This window comes from Macrobrachium nipponense, chromosome 28, assembly GCF_015104395.2.
Source record: "Macrobrachium nipponense isolate FS-2020 chromosome 28, ASM1510439v2, whole genome shotgun sequence".
Classification (NCBI taxonomy): domain Eukaryota; kingdom Metazoa; phylum Arthropoda; class Malacostraca; order Decapoda; family Palaemonidae; genus Macrobrachium; species Macrobrachium nipponense.
This window is the reverse complement of record NC_087217.1, coordinates 28,928,868-28,944,078: the sequence shown is the minus strand read 5'-3', so window position 1 is coordinate 28,944,078 and position 15,211 is coordinate 28,928,868. Positions and strand designations below refer to the sequence as shown.

At 35.5% G+C, this 15,211-nt stretch overlaps 1 protein-coding gene across 1 annotated transcript in view; it reads left to right on the top strand.

Moving 5' to 3' along the window:
- LOC135201626 (U1 small nuclear ribonucleoprotein 70 kDa-like) overlaps positions 1 to 15,211 on the top strand; it is a gene marked incomplete in the record, with an annotated part of 53,427 nt that overhangs the window by 8,798 nt on the left and 29,418 nt on the right. The window contains 8 exon segments of the mRNA XM_064230693.1: positions 43 to 288; positions 658 to 739; positions 9,317 to 9,418; positions 10,720 to 10,828; positions 12,272 to 12,307; positions 12,745 to 12,858; positions 13,904 to 14,056; positions 14,201 to 14,277. Coding sequence (XP_064086763.1) covers positions 43 to 288; positions 658 to 739; positions 9,317 to 9,418; positions 10,720 to 10,828; positions 12,272 to 12,307; positions 12,745 to 12,858; positions 13,904 to 14,056; positions 14,201 to 14,277 — 919 coding nt within the window.

Sequence of the window (15,211 nt, the reverse complement as noted above, 5' to 3'; positions counted from 1 at the left end):
TTAACATAAATATTCTGATGACCCGAACGTTCCCATTTACAGGATCCTAAAGATACGCCTCCCCCAACTAGAGTTGAGACACGAGAAGAAAGGCTTTTAAGGAAACGAAGGGAGAAAGCTGAACAAATGCAATATAAATTAGAGCAAGAAATTGCTCTGTGGGACCCGCACAATAACGAACAAAGCACGGGCGATCCTTATAAAACTTTATTTGTGTCGAGAATAAATTATGATACTTCAGAGTCAAAGTTGCGGAGAGAATTTGAAATTTACGGACCGATTAAAAAGGTGGGTGGAATATCTTATTTGTTTCTTTTAATGGCCATTGAGTAAACATAGCAATTTCAGTAATTAATTTATTGTTAAACAGAAGATGAAACATAGGGAATATGCCCACAGAGGCCATTGACTTGAAATTCAAGCTTCCAAAGAATATGGTCTTCATTAGGAAGAAGTAAGAGGAGGTGAAGGGAAATACAAAAAGATCTCACTTATTAAAAAATGTCATATTTCAGTTGAATTTAAAAAATTTTTTATGAGTAATATGTCATATTTCATTTGAATTTGAAAAAATGTGTTTATGAGTAATATGTCATATTTCATTTGAATTTGAAAAAATGTGTTTGAGTAATTATAGCAAGCATTACATATTTTCAGATTGTTTTAATTCACAATGTTAAGACTGGCAAGCCTCGAGGATACGCATTTATTGAGTATGAACACGAGCGAGACATGCACTGTGAGTACCCAGCTTTTTCCAAATCCATTCATGTCAGTGACTATATTTTACCAATCACAAAACTGGTGTATTGCATTGGGAAATGCCTTAAATATTTCTCTTATGCCAGTGCAGTTCTTATTGCTATTGCTCTTAACAGCTGCGTGATGGCAGCCGCAGTCATTTGTACCCTTTATGTGGTTTTAGGTGTCATGTTGTAGGTTGTCATACAACACCAGAAGCATTGTATAACCTGCAAAAGTATTCATGGTAGTCACTGTGGATGTACTTCTCTGATTCAGTTTGTCTTTTCTGTAAATGCAGTTCATTCAATTAGTGAGAACCCTTGGTAGATGATGTTTCCTGCCTATGGAAGGGACTTCTTTATATGCACTATTTGATCTCTTAAGATAGGCTGTTTCTAAGATCTTGGTTAGCTCTTTCTGTTTAGTGTTTTTTTTATGCTATTTCAAGTCATTGATGAAATTATTACTTGGGCTTTTGATTATCTGTGTCTCAGTGGTTTATTAGTATTAGAACCTTTATATAAAGTGACTAACGGCTTACTGCAGAGATGATCATCTGGTTTGAGAGGTCGCTGGAGAACAGTGGCTGTGTGACTAGGTAAGTTTTGGGCCTGATAGTGTTTTCATGTTTGGTTTTAGTGTATTTACAAGAACCAGTCATGGTGATTGTTCTTTCTATAATGGGGATAATGCTTAGCCTATGCTGCTCTTTGACACTGGGTGCTTCCTCAAAATGGTTAATTTAAAATTTCTATTTTAGTGTTTGATTAAATTATGGAAGAGTTACTGGGTACTGTCAGTTCTTTCCTAGTTGATTATTGTATACCTAGAGAATATAAATTATTTTTAAAATTGGTAGTTAAAATGTGTGTAAGGTTTAATAACTAAGCCAAGGTTGTTTCTTCCTGGGTAGATAACTGTTGGTGATATAGTTGATTATATATATTATTAAAGTAATAATGTTTTAATGTTATTTTTGTTGCTTCAAATGGCCACAGTAGTAGTAAACATTTACATGAAAATATTATTAAGTAATTTTCATTTGTTTTGGTAAGCTAAGCTACATTAGGAGAAAAGAATTTATTTTCGCTCATTTGTTAGCCAATTAGGTAGGAGTGGGATGTCAGTATTTTATGCAAAGCTCATACCACATTCTTAGTATGGAGAATACATATAATAACACAAAAGTCCATTACTAAATGTGCTGCTTTTCAGTTATTTTTTTTTTTTTCTGCCTCTCCCTCTGCATACACCTAGGTTTGATCTTCCAAACTTCCTTTATTTTTTTTGTTCCTTTATGATTGAAACAGAAAAGCAAATTGCTTCATTACACCCCTTTTCTGTTTGCACCTCTCTGTCATTTTCAAATTTTTTTTTATTTTGAGTCTTGGGTGAGACTTTTCCAAACCTGTTTGGTTTTTGCCCTGAGTCCTTCCCATCATGTGTAATTGTGCTTTGCTTTTAATTCATTGTTTGATTTGTGATGAGTTGCTCTGTATTTGTGCATGCAGTTAAGCTTGACCCTCTTCTGTTGTGAAGCTGTCCATGCTCAACCAGGAAGAAATCAAAGACAGTACTTTCCACTGCATTTAATCATTCAAGTGGGTATGGCATGGCTTTTTATACAACTTGTTAATCGAGTCACCAAGGTACAATGGTGGATGAGTTTAGGCTTACACTGAATCAGAGAAGTTCTTATTGTAATTGTAAAATGCTCATAATGTGATCATAACCAGATTCACACAATTTTTATTGTTTGAATTGAAGGTGAACTGTGGAATTTTCCATTGCAGTATTTTTAGACATAACTGAAATATTCTAACCCTGAAGAGAAGAAACAAGCAGTTTATTTTGCTTTTTAGATGATGAACAGAATAATAAGGGGCTTTAATTATCCTTTTTTTTTTTGTCCCCTCTGATTTCAGTGCTAAACAATAAACATTAAAATGATCAGTAGTAATTTAGGGGATGGTAAACACCTTTGAAAAAGGAAAAATATCACTTCTGCCCCATCATAACTGGGCATCCATTATTAGCAAGATGTGGCCTTTGCTAGAACTGTTTACTGTAACTATGGTCGTCATAATTGTACTGTGAAAATTAAGTTGAAATTGTTTGAAATTTGTTAAAGATTGTGCAACACCATTAGAAAGACATAAAATGAAAGACCATTATGTTTTGGTTCATGTTAAAAATCCGTGAACTCATTTTGGGACATCTTGATGCTTCTTAGAGTAACTAATTGAGGGTCATTGTTGTGAGCATTTTGAAATTACATTCAGGATTGTGTAAACTCTTCAAAGTTGATAGAAACTCAATTGCACCATTTTTATTTTCTGTTTTCATTAAATTGGACAAATCTCTCCTTCTTACTGCAGTTGGTTTTATGCTGAAGTCAGCAGAATCATTAATTATGTGTTCTGAATTTTCAAACAGAAAATTTATGTTCATTTATGTGAAAGCTGTGTTCTTTTGTGCCATATTTTGTTTGTAAGTATCATAGCTTTGGGATCTGAATTTCATTTAAATTGATCTTAATATGTGGCATGATTTTATTCAGGTGCCATTATCTATAAACTGTTGTTAGTTATGAAAAAAAGAAAGTCTTGTTTACCCTCATATATGACAGTATTTCTAGTAATCAGTCATTAACTAATTTTTTTCTGTACCTGCTGTTCAATGACTAGTCTATTTTACATGACAGTTAGACAAATATTGATGGTACATGAAAAGCATACAAGAAAAGAGCTGTGTTTGAAGTTGATAAAAACAGCAGTGTGTAATTTGAGCTGTCAGAAAAAAAAAAACTTTGTTAGGAAAAGGGGTACTGAAATGCATGTTTACTGAGATTTAATTGACTGGGATATGAAAAGCCAAAGCTGCAACTAATATGATAAAATTATCTATAAGTATTCCTATGGGTTATGGAATATTTTGAACCAAAAGGAACTAGTTCATCCATAGGTAATTTTGACTCTCAGCATGTCACCTCTCTGATGCTTGATTATTTGCTGAATGAATAGTGTATGTGAGCCAATCCTAATAGCATATATAGACAGAATGTAAAGTAACGCTTACATTTTATTTAAATGTCTAAAATGAGTGTTAATTGTGCGGACAGGGAATATTAACAAGGTTGAATGTTGACAAAGAATGTTAGGTTTCGGAAGCGTCAGTTAAGGAATTTTCGCCAGTCTCCACTTTCAGTTAGCCGTATAGAATTGAAAAAGCTGTGATTTAATAAAAAGAATTGAAGCATTATTAATAAAGACAAATCTTATTAGCCAGCCTTGGGAGAGTGGAATAAATGAGCTCAGTGGCCTGATTAAACCACTGTTGTTATGCATAATTTTGTACAAGAAATCTTAGGGATAAGCTTGGAAGAATATTGCATTCTTTTCGTCTTTGGTTTGAAAGATGATGTTTGTTTGACTAGGTTTTTAGAATTTTGACCAACACCAGTTTATAGTAGTTTGATTTTTTGTAATCTTGAAATACCTTTTGTCAGCTCCCATTGGCTATGTTTACTCTTCCTGTGTAGATCAACACTTTGTCACAAGCAATTCCTACCTGGCTGGAAATGATCTTTCTAACTGGGCACGGTGTCATTTATCGTAGAGAAGACCTCGTCAACTTGAGCACAGCAGTTTTAATGGAGAATTTGATGTGTGGTACACCCATCCCTTATAACATTTGAATGTTTTTATTTGCTATTTCTTTCTTTTCATCAAGTTGGGTAGTGTATATGTTCTAGGTTTTTATTTTAATAATTATTTTAATAATGCTTTCTGTGGGAGTTGGTGTTTAATCACTAGTACCTACGGACTGCTCTATGCATAAGCATAGGGCCAGCCTAATCTTAAACAGCAACAACAATAATCATTAGTAAATGAAATGTGACAAATATTGCTGAACAGAAATGTATAGAGCATAGTGGCCTAATTCAAGTATGTTTCAATTACTTTCCTGTAGTGTCAGAAATGTACAGCAATGTGGCCTGATTCAAATGTTTCCATTATTTTCCTGTAGAGGCAACATTTGTACAGGCAGTCCCGTTTATGGCGGGAGTTCCATTCCTGGCGGCATGCTGTTGGCCGAAAATCGCCATAAACCAGAACCTCTTAATTATAATGGGAATAAATAGTGCATACAGTGCCATAAGTGCTGTAAATCTAGGTCATGGTGGCGTAAACTGGGTATCGGTGCTGTAAAGCTGCTTATGGGGTGAAAAATTTGAGTTGACAGCACCGTGAGCCAAATGCCGTCTACTGAGACAGCCTTAATGTAAGGACTGCCTACATAGCCTATTGTTGAGTGGTAGGCATATCTTTTGTGATATTGAAGTAGTTGAGAAAATGAGCCTTTTAGGACGGCTCAACAATGAATATTCTGTATTGCAATAATTGTCATAATTGAAATCTCTGCGCTTGACATGAAGGCAATGATGTTATGTAGGGATTCTGTGAGAGTTATCTGGCTGTGCCATGACCGTGATGATTCAGAGCTATTTGGCTTTCAGTATCTTCTTATTACTACTGTATCCTGTGGAAATCATGTCATGCTTACAAAAAATTGAAAATTTACTCAGTTTAATCTTTAGTGATCATACATAGGAAGTTGCCGTTTAATTTGTTTAAGTAGATTTTTTTCGAAAGGGAGTTTGGTTTAGGGAGTTTTTGTTCATTTATATTTTTGTGCCCCTATTGCATGTAAAACATGAAGGGGGCTCTCTCTCTCTCTCTCTCTCTCTCTCTCCTCCGTCTCTAAGGGGGCTCTCTCTCTCTCTCTCTCTCTCTCTCTCTCTCTCTCTCTCTCTCTCTCTCTCTCTCATTATTTAGGGATGGGTGTTTTGGTGTGATATCAATTTATTTTAATTTCTTTACCACCCATCATACAATACTCATGTGATTTTTTTTCTCTTATCAGAAATGTTATTTTACACAGCTTTTCTCAAAGAATATTCATCCTGCTATTGGAAATTGAAGAACCCTTTTGTGAAGGGTATCCAAGAATTCCAGTGTTTGATATTTCAGAGATGCTATTTTCTATGACAACAGCCAGGTGACCAAGAGGTTAGCTTGCTTAACTGCCCATTAACAAAAAAAAAATGCATATGAAATAGATAACAGAAGTGCAGAATTCATATAATGATGAAGCATCAAATAAGGGTTAGACCTCCCCTCCTTTTGTGTAGAGTTGTTGATAGTCTGCCTCATTCCTTGTGGTGTGATTATGATTGTAACTTTGTGTTGTGTTGATATAGTTTTTTTCCCCCATTTGAAAGGTACTTGGTACTATGCCCTGTGCATCCCACTAAAAATAATTGAGAAATCTTGTTCATGACAACCCTGTTAATCACGTATAAGCTACAGAGCTCAGTCACAACAAATTGTACCAGTCCCATTGTTAGAGTGAAGTAGTATGATTCAGTGATTTGGGTGAATCACTGTATATAGTGAAGTTTTGCAGTAAGATTTTACATTATCAGGTTCCTATCAATAATGGGTTCTCTGCAGTAAGATTTTACATTATCAGGTTCCTATCAATGATGGGTTCTCTGTTGCGTGGTACTGACGCGTGCTGTTGTTAACAGTCAGTCTCCTCAACCCTCAACATTTGAGTGCGCATTTTGTAGAGGTAGTAACACATCATTTTTCTCCGAGTCATTTATCACTGGATATCTTGTGCATTATTGTTATTTTGCCTAGGTCGTAATCAGTCATGATCTTTGAATATCTGTATAGTCTGGACTCTGCCCCCAATTCACTTTGAAATATGGTCAGGACACTTTTTGTATATTTTTAATTCCTTGGTTATAGTTGGTGCTTCATTTTGTTGTATAGTTTAATTATTGAGCTCAGCTGTTAAAATTTTCAAGTGAGTGTTCCTCTGGTCATGTGGTGGTTGTTTTTTCAGAAATGTTTTTAATGTTTCATTTCGTCTTATCAGACTACCCAGTTATAATATTTACTCTCTCAGAGCTAGTTTCCATAGCCCACAAAGTTGATGGAAGGAGGATTTAAGGGTGTTCCTGAAGTTTCTAAATCTGTTTGGCTGGACATTGTGTCCAGATAATAATGTGTTTTTTTCTCTCTTTTCTAGACTTAACTGTTTCAAAGGAAACAACCTAGCCATTTGTTTTTTTTGGCATCTACTTAGGCATGCTATTGCTCTAATTTTTAGTGTCGATTTCAACAGGTTGGAGATAATGACTGAGAGCTGAATTCGATGGGTTGAGTTCTTCACATTTGTTTTTATCTGATAGTTGGTGTTTATTTTCAGGTATAAAAAGTTGTTCTGCTATATTATGATAAACATAGTCTTTGAAGGCCCCACACTAATGCATTTTGTTTCGTTCACCCTGTACAGCCGATCTTCCGTGCTGGCTTGTATGCTCACGCGACCTATGAGCACTCACGGCTCTAGGTTTGTATGTGTGGTAAGCCCAACACAGGAGCAGGCAGATTGACCTCATAATATTATAAGGCTTTGACCAGTTACTTATATTCTTGGATGCTTCTAAGGCTCCTGCAGATTTGAGAGAGAGATATTTAACGTACTAAAGAACCTTTTGCCATTCCTGAAATAGTAATCTCTGTAATACGTAGTACATCTCAAGTATCTGAAGTTTGAATCAGCTTTGCTGGATCAGTTCATGAATAAGGAAAAATTATATTGCCTGTGATTTCCTATAAAGTTCAGTAAGAAGATTTAGGAATGATCATTAATAGTAGTTAATCCTTGGTCAATAAAGCCTAAAAGTAGGTGGTTTGAGAGTGCGTGTATGTGTGTGTGTACGCGCGTGTGCGGTTGTCTCAGGGTAGGAGTAAGGAGTGAAAGGAATGATTTGGGAGGAAGATAAAGCATGGTTGAATTTTTACACTGATTAGATTAGTGCAATTGTGAGCTCCTGGGTTGTTGGAAAGGATTTTGAGTTATCTATTGGGACCCTTGAAGAAGACACGGACTGGGTCATCGGGTACACGTCTGTGCAAAGTTGCCGTTGCAAAGATTTACAAGGTGGTTTGAGCTGAACTATTCAGGTATTTGATCTCTTGAGGGAAGTACAGTACTGTTGGCGTAGATATACATATTTCTTTTTTTATTAGTGAAGGTAAACCTTGGGTATTGGTTTACTTTTGTATCTTGAAATAGGGAGATTGTTTTGTTATGCTTGTTTATATTGTTTTTTTTTTTTTTTATTTAAATATCTTGGTTGTAGGTATGTGGTAAGTTTTATTTAAAAGTCAAAATGTGATGATTACGTCAGGTGAGGTTAGGTATCAGGGATTTGTGATGTATCCTGAAAGAACTTTCCCTTTCTTGTTTTCGAGTGCATTTCAGACTACTAGAGTAGAGTAAGATCTGATAATTACTTTTGCAGTCATATTTTCTTGTAAGAATTCAAACAGTTTGAGAAGTAAGCATTAATTTGAATTTTATACTGGAATTCATACATGAAAAGAAATGATACAGTGCAGAGTTTCCTATAATAGATTTTTGTTGGAAATTAGACATAGCAAGGATGAATGTAGTTGTTATTTATGACATTTGTAGCAGGGAATTCTTGGGAAGGGTTTACTTTTTTCATTGGAAGTATGCTGGTAAGTGAAGCATAGTAAAAGAAATACTTCCAAAGGTAGGGGATTTGGGAGCAGTGTTTTCCACTCAATACAGGCGGTTGGGTAAGTGAGCGGTAGGTATGAAAGTTAGGTTGTTACCTCTGACAGAAATTTAACCCTAGATTCACAGATTTGGCTTTGGAACAGTTCAATTTTGTCACATTTTTCAAGTCCTAATGTATAGACATTCCATTGTACAATACAGTAATGCAATAGATTGTGTTGGTGTCATCTATTTATTTTAATTTGTTTTGTAAATTGATAATTGGGTGAGTTGGGTAAGTATTCCAACGCCCTTCGAGATGGAAATCACGGGAATTCCCCATCCGACACCTCTGCTATCGGGCGCCCTAGATTACTGTAACACAGAAGGTATGCCCAGGTAACACAGTTTCTTTATCATTTGATATATGCAGTCAATCAAGAGTCAGATTATTTGGGAAGAATTTAAGAAAATTCATAAACTTGAAACAACAACTGCTACATTTGAGAAGCCTTTTCATTTTGAATTTTGTGGGCTTGCGTATTAGTTGAAGAAGCCTAGCAGGAGAAAACCTAACCTAAGCCTTGTTTCCTCCGGTTTTCCACACACCCCCCTTCCTCCTTTTCCACCACCACCACCTCCTCCTCCTCATCCTTCCCCCTCCTCTTTCTCCTCCCAGCTCCAATCTCCCACTCCTTTCCCTTTACACGCATCTTATAATGTCATTCTTTGTGTATACATCATCTGTAAGATTAAGTTATTGGTATGAAATTAAGTGGTGATTGCCAGTGAGGGGTTCATTTGATAGCCCCTCCAAAAGATGGCTTCGTCTACAAGGGGATCGTCGACGATGGTCACAGGACTGGTCTCTTTGTTTCTTGTTTAATTTTCATTCGTTTTCCTGTTTTCATACACATACTCTGAAGTGTGTCACTGTCACATTTTAACACAATGCTTTTCTTAACAGCTGCGTACAAGCACGCTGACGGTAAGAAGATAGATAACCGCAGAGTACTCGTTGATGTTGAGCGTGCTCGCACAGTGAAAGGATGGTTACCTCGGAGACTAGGTGAGTTACGTCGTTTCTTACTAAGAAAAATATAAGGGGCCTCAGCATGGCTATGGTTATGGGTTGTATATATAATATTAGTTCACAAAATGTTAGCAATATTATTGTAATTTTTCCTAGAAACTTGCAAAATCAACTTGGAAGATTTTGCTTGTGTTACATTCATTTCACAGTGGTTTTTGTTGCCATCAGGACCTCTTCTTAGTGTCAAGAAGAACTTTATTCTTAGATTCAAACCAGTTTGTCTTGCACTGTGAATATATCTGATGTACTTGAACTTAGTTACTGCAGGCTAAAGAAATACTTCGCACTTTGCAAAATAAAATTTTACCTGGGAAACATTGCATAAGGTTGACTGTAGCCTTACACTTAAAAAAGAAAAAAAAAACTTCCATTAAAGAAATTTGGTGTTTAGTCTTCTATTAAAAAAATTGGTGTTTATTCATGTTCAGGTGGGTTTTATCTTTGGAAAAGTTTTGACATTTTCTATGTTTGTGACATTTATGGAAAAGTTTTGACATTTTCTATATTTCTTTGACATTTAGAACATTTGAATGGCCCATTTCATCTGATAGTTTCATTGATCAGGTTATAGAAATGGCTTTTTTTTTTTTGTCGCATGATGGTTATTGATCTTGTTCTAGCAAACTTGAACATTTATCTATTATGCAGTGCAGGTTTAAAATAGTTAGTGAAATGTAGACATTCAATGCTAAATGACTGGATAATAATGATGATGTTTTTGCAACCATTCTGAATATCTGTAGAAAAACTGCAGCTGAAGTTATTGCTTAATATACATGAAAATAATCTTATCAAGAAATATTCCAACACAATTTTTCTGTCTATCGCTGCATGGGAAACTTCATAGGTAAGACTGCTGTGAAATCGTTGATTTCTGAATGCCCTTGTTTCGAATGGCCAAACGATGTGAAATGTAACCTTGGGGTCTACTGTGTACTGGTTATGCATATATTTAATGTGTGCCACTTTTTAATATTACAACTAGCATTTTGATCAGAGAAAAATGCCGCACTGGTCATTTTAGCTGATTATTTTTTGAATAGGCTTGTGTTGTTTTCATTTTGCAGATGTGCAGTGTTAACTATCACACTGTAGCACATTTTTTAAAAATAATACTACTTTCATTTTCCATGCATAGTTTGCAAAGAATCCATTTGCTAAATGGATAAGTTTTGATTGAGTGTAAGGGAATAATCAATTCTCTCATATACGTACACTATTCATTCATCCACAAATATATACTACATACTCATGTATTCATGTATTCTTATTTTAAGGTGGAGGATTAGGAGGTACCAGGCGTGGTGGATCGGATGTCAATATTAAACATTCCGGCAGAGAGGATGATCGTAAACGTGGAAGTGGGAGGGAGGAAGACCGTGTCGAGTGAGTTTATGCTTTTATTTATTTCAGCCTTCATCCTAACCTAGAACATTATAATTTGTTTTATTTTATTATTTGCTCAGTACAATTGCTAAAGAGGCTTGTCTGAAGTTTATTTACAGTAGTACCTCAGACTTCGAACTAATCCGTTCCCGAAGGCTGTGTGAAGTACGATTTGTTCGAAATATGAAACAAACATCATCATAAGAAATAAAGGGAATCAGGGTAATTCGTTCCAGCCAACCCAAAAAGTCCCCCTTTTCACATTTTTTCTATTAATGTGTTCAAAAGATAATGAAACAGTACTTATTTGAAGTAAAATTTTCGAAATTTTATTTTTTCAGTGTACCTATGATTTACGAACTGTTTGGTAAAAATTGCAGCTGGGAGGAGAAACGGGAACCTTTTGAGGAAACCGAATTGGTTGCAGTGTGCAAAAGTTGATAATACAATCAATTTTATTTGCATATTTGGTACAAGGATAATAAAACAAAACAAAAAAAGAGAGAGAGAGAGAGAGAGAGAGAGAGAGAGAGAGAGAGAGAGAGAGAGAGAGAGAGAGAGAGAAATAAGTCAGGAATGCAAGAAAAGGAGAGATAAAATAACTTTTCACAAGAAAACCGTTTAAACAAATGATTGAAGGCATGCAGAAGCTGAAAGCAGCACCAGTTTGTTTATTACAGAGCTTAGTTACTTTTACAGTAGTAAAAAATCGTAAAAAGCAATTGTCACCAAATAGGTATTTTACCGTAACAAAAATAAAAGTGATTTGGGCAGATCAAGTGTAAGTGAAAGAAATGGGCAAGTAATCATCCAAGCCCAGCTGAGATGTCAGTGGGAAACAGCTCTCTCTCTCTCTCAGCACACCGAACACTGACTCGAGCAAGTCTCGAGCATTTTTTTTTTCCCCTCAATGTATTCCATTTGATTGTTTTCATGTCTTATCATTGTTAAATTTATTGTGAAAGAATATTTTGTTTTTTATGTTAATTGGTACTGCTTTTATGTACATATGTAGTAAAGAATTTACTATCTCTTCTCTCCTCAACAATACCATGTCGGATGTCGCATGATAACTTGAAATCATTCATTCATTGTTCCTCAAAAATATAAATGCTCCCTCCCTCTACCTCAAGTTAGCTGTGAATCACCGCATTGACGAATGATTTTGTTAATTGTTTATGCTAAATTTTATTGTGAAAAGCTTTGTTCCTTCATTTACTGTTTTGTTAATATTGTTCAACTAGACCGTCTCACTCGGCGCACCGAACACTGGCTCAATTAAGACTTTTTCTGTATTGCATTTGATTGTTTTCATATTTTATCATTGTGTTAAATTTATTGGGAAATTCCCTTTTTTATGTGAATTGTTATTGCTTTTACTTACATAACAGTAATATTTTAACTCTTCTTCTCTCCTCAACATATCAACGCTCCCTCGTTCAGTCTCAAGTCAGCTGGGCGTGATGTCACCGCGATTACGTACGATTTTATACATCTTTTATGCTAAATGTTATATTGAAAGTTAATTTTTATATTAAATGCTTTATACTTTTACTTATTTTGTCGAATATGGTTAGCATTAAACTATATATTGTAAATAAAAAAAAAAAAATAATAGTTTAACTTGTAAGACCAAGTAGGCCGTCGAATACAAGTATAAACTAGATAATCAGCCAGTTCGAAATACGAGCATTTGTTCGACAAAAGATACAAAATTTTCTCAAAAATTTCGTTCGAAAAACGTAAAGTTCGACTTAAACGTTCGACAAACGAGGTACCACTGTATATTATTTGTAAGTTTACTGTTAATAGTTATTCAAGTTGTTTATAGGTGTTTTATTAATTTGACATATACTTTATTTGGAAGCACTGTATTGGCACAGCAAGCCATCATTCATGAAATTGTTTCTCTTCAGCAATGAGCGTGAGCGTCCAGAGCGAGGAGACAGAGAGCGTGAACGTGAGAGGAGGCGTTCACGCTCCCGGGAGAGGGAACGTGAACCCAGAGACAGACGAAGAAGATCGCGAAGGTATGTTCCTCTTCTTTTATCTGTAGGTGGTGGGTAGGAGGAAAGGTATATATGTAGGAGAAAGTAAGTACTACAGTAGATGTGAGAGGTTGAAATTGGAGAAAGAAAACATCAAGATGATATCAAAGAGGAAAACCAAAATTCACAAACGATTGTAGCTTGATGGTCAAAGATGGCTCTTACAAACCTACAATGATGGTTTTGTTGGGATATTAACTTAAATAAGTTTTCATTTATGTTGATCAGTAGATTTTGCATTAACTTTGTTGGATATCATTGGCTAACTTTTTTTTTTTTTTATGAATTGTAAGACTAATATCACCACCAATTGCCAAATTCGTGTTTCTTTTAACCGTTTAAGTGATTGATGAAAGTCATTTCATTCATATGTGAAATGTCTTGGTGATTGAAGTTGAGGTATTTTTACTTGAAGATTGTCTTATGTTAATGTGATTCATAACCAAATGGATTTTTCATGATAAATTTATAAATTATGAATTACATATAGATATCACTCTAAAGGTTTATGCAGTGTATGTTTTACTTTGTTTTAATTAAATTAATTGGTACTGTAAAATTATTTACTTTAACAAAACTTTTCATTGATATTATTAGTATTGCAAGTAATTTTTATGTCATTGATGACCTTATTGTTATTGTAAGCTCATATAATAAAAAAGTGCTGATAATATAAGGGTAGGGTGCAGTGCTAAGTCTCAGTCCTAGGCTGAATGGGGAATGTATCATCAATCATCAATTACATTTCATTAATTATCTATTTATTTCATTCCATTAGGCACTAAATGACCATAATAGGTCCCAGTGCTTGGGCTTGTCCCTAAATTTCATAATCCATCCATCATTATTGTTATTATTACTAAGAGCTGTGTCATATACTTGTACAAAACTAGGTAAGAAAATCTTGTCAAAACTGCAAAACTGGCTGCAACAAGCTCCTTGATTGAAATGTCCATGATACTGGACTGCCAATGTTGCCTTTGGTGCATATTGCTGTGGCTGAACAGTTTCTGTTTTCCCCCGGCAGCCGAGACCGTAAACGTCGAAGAACGCGTTCCCGGGAAAGAGGGGCAACAGCACCCGAAGAAGGCGATGAAAGGGAGAGAAGGCGTCACAGATCCCGTTCCAGAGATCGCAAGAGGAGATCCAGATCTAGAGAGAGGAAGCACCGTAGAGATAGGTGCGAGTTTTTACATTTTTTTACGGTCTTTATTTTTTGGTGGTTTTCAAATCTCTAGATCAATTGATTTAATGATAAAGTTAACCACAAGATTGTATTTTCATGTGCCTTGCTACCCACTATTAAATATTGTTTATTTCCCAGGGATAGAGAGCGTAGGGAACGTGTACCTGGAGAAGAGGGTGAAGAAATCGTTAAGATTAAGCAGGAGCCTGAAGATGGTATGTACTTACTACTACTACTGTTTCTCTCTCTCTCTCTCTCTCTCTCTCTCTCTCTCTCTCTCTCTCTCTCTCTCTCTCTCTCTCTCTCTCTCTCTCCCAGGGCAGTAATGATTTATTTACTGAATCTCTCTTCTCATGTAGCTTTAATAAGAGTATTTATATAAACTTTTTGGCTTTAACATTGGTGTTATATTTGTCTTATTCCTTCTTAATCCTTTAACGCCGAAGGGGTATGATAAAAAATCATCTCCCGTATGCCGAGGGGGTCTTGGAGTGAGCGCTGAAGCGGAATTTTTTTTTCAAAAAATCACAGCGCACTTAGTTTTCAAGATTAAGAGTTCATTTTTGGCTCCTTTTTTTTGTCATTGCCTGAAGGTTAGTATGTAACCATCAGAAATGAAAAAAATATCATGTATAAATAATGCGATATATGATAGCTTGAAAACAAAATTTCATATATAATTGTATTCAAATCGCGCCGTGAGCAAAACGGTTAAAGCTAACGAGTTAATTTTTTTCCTTGTATTGTACACTAAATTGCGATCATTTTGGTTTGTAACACATTGTAAAACGATCAAAGCAACACAGAGAAAATATTATCACAAAATGATGCATGAATTCGTAACTCGCGTACATAAAAAAATGTTTTTATACATTCAACTTACCTGTCAGATATATACATAGCTATTACTCCGTCGTCCGACAGAAATTCGAATTTCGCGGCACATGCGGCAGGTAGGTCAGGTGATCTACCCCCCCGCCGCTGGGTGGCGGGAATAGGAACCATACCCGTTTTCTAATTCATATTTTTTCTGTCGCTTGGAATGTAAACAACGTTTGCAGTTCCTCCTGATGGATTTTCGTGTTTCATCGCCATCGATCGTCTGGGCTAACTTTTACAGGGAAGTAATGGATCTTTGTTCGGCATACG